The sequence below is a fragment of the Vespa crabro genome, chromosome 13 (genome assembly GCF_910589235.1).
Source record: "Vespa crabro chromosome 13, iyVesCrab1.2, whole genome shotgun sequence".
NCBI classification, from domain to species: Eukaryota; Metazoa; Arthropoda; class Insecta; order Hymenoptera; family Vespidae; genus Vespa; species Vespa crabro.
Genome location: NC_060967.1, coordinates 1,462,501 through 1,467,500, shown reverse-complemented (window position 1 = coordinate 1,467,500; position 5,000 = coordinate 1,462,501). Strand labels below are relative to the sequence as shown.

At 30.9% G+C, this 5,000-nt stretch overlaps 1 protein-coding gene across 3 annotated transcripts in view; it reads left to right on the top strand.

The window, feature by feature from the left end:
* The window catches only part of LOC124428726 (histone-lysine N-methyltransferase PRDM16-like), a 35,323-nt gene that overhangs the window by 17,496 nt on the left and 12,827 nt on the right, over nt 1-5,000 (top strand). For all 3 annotated transcript variants that reach the window (XM_046973119.1, XM_046973117.1, XM_046973118.1), the window contains 2 exons: nt 39-170; nt 1,919-2,045. In XM_046973119.1, the coding sequence (XP_046829075.1) occupies nt 39-170; nt 1,919-2,045 (259 nt within the window). The remainder of the gene's footprint in view (nt 1-38; nt 171-1,918; nt 2,046-5,000) is intronic.

Below are 5,000 nucleotides of genomic sequence, written 5' to 3'. Positions count from 1 at the left end.
CCATAATGTAAAGTAATAATATTCTCTTTCATTTTCAGGTACGAATAGTCGGCAGCGGTGTACGAGGATGGTTAGACGCTTCTCACGATAGGAGCAATTGGTTAAAATATATACGGAGTACGGCAACGCCTCATCTAATCAATTTGCGGTATATACTTATCGGCGGGGAGGTAATTGATATTGCAATTAAATAGATCGTTAAATTGATCGAACGATTTTTTTTTTCTTTTTTTTTTTTTTTTTTAATTTAATTTAATTTTATTTCATTCCTTTGCGTCTTAAAAAGTCGAAAGCTCTCTTATCGATCTTTTTCTTTTCTTTTTTTTGTTTTTTTTTTTTTTGCAATATTACGCATTTACGTTTGGTTCTTTTTATGTTTATTTTTATTGATATCTAGTTTTGTAATTAAAATAAATTCGATAATTACAAAACGATCAGTATCGTTATCCACACGAATAATTCTTATCCAACTCGTACGCTTCTTTCTCGTTCAGAATAACAGTTGACCTATGATCGACAGTTGCTAGTTAATTATTATGATAATTGTTTCGTTAATATTACGCATATGTTGGATAAAATAACAGTGTTTAACGTGTTTATAACCTTACTCTTCCAGGAATGTATTTCATTTATTTCCGGTATTTAATTTTTTGTTTTTTTTTTTTTGGAACATTAGATCATCGATCGTACGTTAGATCGTTGTTATAATTGAAGGAAACATTGTTAAAATCTATATGGTCTATATATATACATATATATATATATCGATGTCGTAAAAATTACATATACATATATATTTTTCTAAAATGATCGACGACTTGTAATTCATTATTACAATAATTATTTTCTTACAATAGCACGATACGTCGTATAAAAATGATTATGATAATGTATCGATATGTCGTCTTAAAAATTTCTTACAACGTTCTATCAGATTGTCGTATATATATATATATAGATATACATAAAGAAACAAACAAATAAAAAAAGAAAAATAAATATCGAAAACTATTTAATCGACGTCGCAAAATATTCGTACGTTATTTCTCAATGATGATTCAATGAAGGCGAGAAAGTAAAAAAAAAAAAAAGAAAAAAAAAAGAAAAATAAAAAGAGAGAGAAAGAAAAGAAAAAGAAATAAAAGAAACACATAGATATCGTTTATAAACGACGAGGACAAACAAATCGAATAAAGAGCATAACGATAAAGGTCAGCATGTCAATTTGGGGTCGCGGGACTCTTGGACTACCGTCCTTACGATTCTCTCTGTGTGAAATACGCCACATGGTAGCCGCGGCTTCGTGGGCGCGCCCTTAAGCTACATGTATACAGGGTGTTTAGTTATTAAGTCACCCTACGGGGTCGTTTTACTGACTTCGTATACGCCCTTTTGCAATCGCTGTGGGAATGAGGGACGTGAATCTCTCTCTTTCTCTCTCTTTCTATCAGTGCCTTGCAGAATCGTAATGACGTTTCGATGCTTTTGACGACACCATAAAGATCCTTTAAGAGTTATCGAAAATCATTCGAAGGGAAAGACGGAAAGAGACGGTGGGAGAGGATGGGTTGTGGGGTGGAGGGAGGGAGGAGATATCCGTGTGTATTCGACATAAATCAAAGTTCGAAAGTTTTCATAAAGGGAATATTTTTATTTAACATTTTTCAATTCAATACAAATTCGAATATATTATCGATTTTACATTAATTATTAAACAAATTCGAATATATTATCGATGTTACATTAATTATTAAACGAGTTGATACTTATCTCGTTGCATTCACGTACAATTTTATTTAGTATGTTTTTAAATTTCTCATTCTCTCTCTCTCTCTCTCTCTCTCTCTCTCTCTCTCTCTCTGTCTCTTTTTTCTTTTTCCTTTTCATTTTTCATTTTTCCTCTTTTCTTTTTTCCTAGATTTTATACGAGACCATACGAGACATCGCAATTGGTGAAGAGCTCCTACTAGGTCTACGAGAACCTCTTCAATTGCAGGACATCCTTGGTGAGAATACTACCGAGGATAGGAGCGACAGAGAAACCGGTTAGCATATGAATTATATTATTATTTTCTTCTTTTCTTTTATAACAATATTGATTCGACGTTAATTGAGATTTTTCGTTGCTTCCATTAAATTTTACAGGTCTTTTAAAAAGAAATGAAAAAGAAAAGTCAAAGGAAAGATAAAAGAAAAGAGAAAGTAAAAAAATAAAGAAGCCATATAAAACGTTATTTATTAATACTATTAACTAATTATTTTTACACGATCAATATTTCTGACGATCAATCGTAAATATTCGACAAAACAAATGTTCAATATTTTAGAAATATTTACACGATGTATTAATATAAATGATATATTATAAACGTGTAACGGAATCGTGAAACGGCTTATAATTTGAATTATAAATATCGACGATTTGTTCGAAACATTATGCGATATGTTGAAACGTTGAAAGAAATATTAAACAAATTGAATTAATGTGAACGTTAAAAAATTATTATACCGATTAAAAGGATCGTTAATTATTAAATTCTTACGATCCAATCGTCGCTTTTTATAATTCTCAATATTTTTTTTTATATCGTTATTAATCGGGATGTTATTCGGCATTAAGAAAAAAAAAAAAAAAAAAAAAAAGAAAAGAAAAAATGAGAGAGAGAAACAATATGAGTATCGAAAGGATGGAAAAAAAAAAAAAAAAAAAAGAAACGGGATTATTGCGTTTTGGAAGGGCCAACGAAACAAGCCCTTAAAAAACAGTTAAAGTTACTAGTCGACTTTTACTATGGGTGATAGCCATCGCATATAACCGTAGCGGCTCGTGCTCGCATACGATTACGAATATGTAGAATGTGCAGCAAAAGGAAGGGCAGGCAGGTGTCTTTTGAGAAGGCAGGAGTCAGGAACGTTAAACAGTAGCGGGGGTGTAGTTTATACGTTTAGGACTAAGGGCTAAATCGTGGATTATCGTTGGGAAACGCTGTCACCGTCATGCACCCTTGATTTCTGGCGTGATTCACCTGGTGGTGGTCGACCGTTGAGTATTAACCCCTGTCTCTCGGTAATAAGTACTGATTCTCTATCATTCTCTTTCTATCACTCATTCTCACTTTTTCCTTCTTTGTCGACATTGTTCGTTAGTTGTGGCTCGTGTCGCTTTTGAATTGTCCATTTCTTCCCTCTTATGCCTAAGTTAAAATTCATGTACGAACGATGTACAAAAGCTACGGGACATTATAGTGAACTTTAAGTGAACCTTTTAACCCTTTCTGGATACACATTTATACTCAACTTCTTTCTCGTTTAATAGAAAGTATATATATATATATATATATTTATACATAAAACTAAAAATTATAACTTTTTAATTTATTATCTCCATATTATAAATTATAATATTTTTTTTTAAATAAATTCATATTTTATGAATATTTTTATTATTTATATATGTATATATATATATAGAATTATACTTGAGATTTTTTAATCTAAAAAAAAAAAAAAAAAAAGAAAAAAAAATCGAAATTTTATTTTCTCTCTCTCCTTTTTTTTTTTTCTTTTTTTTTTTTTTTCTTCTTCTTTTGAACATTAAATTCTCTTTAACGGTGTTAATTTAATTTATAACCGTAATATTTAATCTCTTTATGGCATACACATAATATTTGGAGACTTTAGAAAGAGATTTCGACGATTATCTGATTATAACCTTTAAGGGATGGTCAGAATCCTAATGAAGTCTTGACGAAAGGCAAGATTAGGGACGGAACATTATATTTGACATCCAGGTGTCGAGGTTATTAAAATTGAGTTTATTGTCGAAGTTTGAGAATCGTCGTCGTAATTGTGTAATCGTCTTAGTCGTTTCCAGTCATGATAGTCATCATCGTATGAACGACCTTTTCTTACTTCGACTAACTTGTTGACCATTTTTCCTAATAATTTTATTACCCTCGTAAATGTATCTTTCTCTCTCTCTCTCTCTCTCTCTCTCTCTCTTTCTTACTTTTTCTTTCTTTGAAGAAACGATAATGGAAATATATATCTAAATGGAAATATATACCTTTCACCTTCTTTAATTGATAATCAGTACCTTCTTATAGCATCGATTCATTTTCATATTTCTATTATGGTCTTGTCGTGTTATTTTTCAAAATTTGTTATTATAATAAATATATATAAGAAAAAAAAAGGTACGTCTAAGTAGATAGTTATTTAATCGTTATGAACGTTCGGATCATTTTATATATTTCTTGATAGAAATAAAAGAATAAAAGAAGAAAAAAAAGAAAAAAAAACAGAAAGTATGATAACGGGACGACAATGCGAAGGGACTCGATTTTAAAGCAAATTATACTTAAGTACTTGGCGTATACGTTCGAAGGGACTTCAAGAAGGGCTCTAAACGAAGGCATTTTGTTTTACGAGACTCTAACGTTGTATTGTGTACGCGAAAACTTATCCGAGCAATTAAGTCGAGTCACGCAGGCGACGATCTTAATTTCGGAAAATTAATTAACACATTAAGGAGCTCTTTTACGAGCGACCGCCATACTAGGACGACGTGGCCAGCTTGTGTAGCAGAGGGAAGAGAGAAAAAATAGAGAAAGAGAGAGATATGGATAGGGAAGAGGGAGGAATAGAAATTTCATTTAATAAAAATATTCAATTAATATAGAAGTTAATGAAGATCGTAAATATTTCCTTTTCTTTTCTATTATCATTTTGGTGATAACAATCTAAAAAAATGTTTCATTAACAACGATTTATCATATAGATATATGTACATACAATATGTTAATGATGTTTTATATATATATATATATAAGCTGTATCGAAGCCCATTCATAGATACATCTGGGCATTTTCTCTCTTTCTTTCTCTCTCTCACTGTCTCTGTCTCTCTCTCTCTCTCTCTCTTTCTCTCCCTTCAACAGGATCATTTTTTTTTTTGTATGAAAAAAGAGAACAAGAGAAAATGTACGAAGGGAATCTCG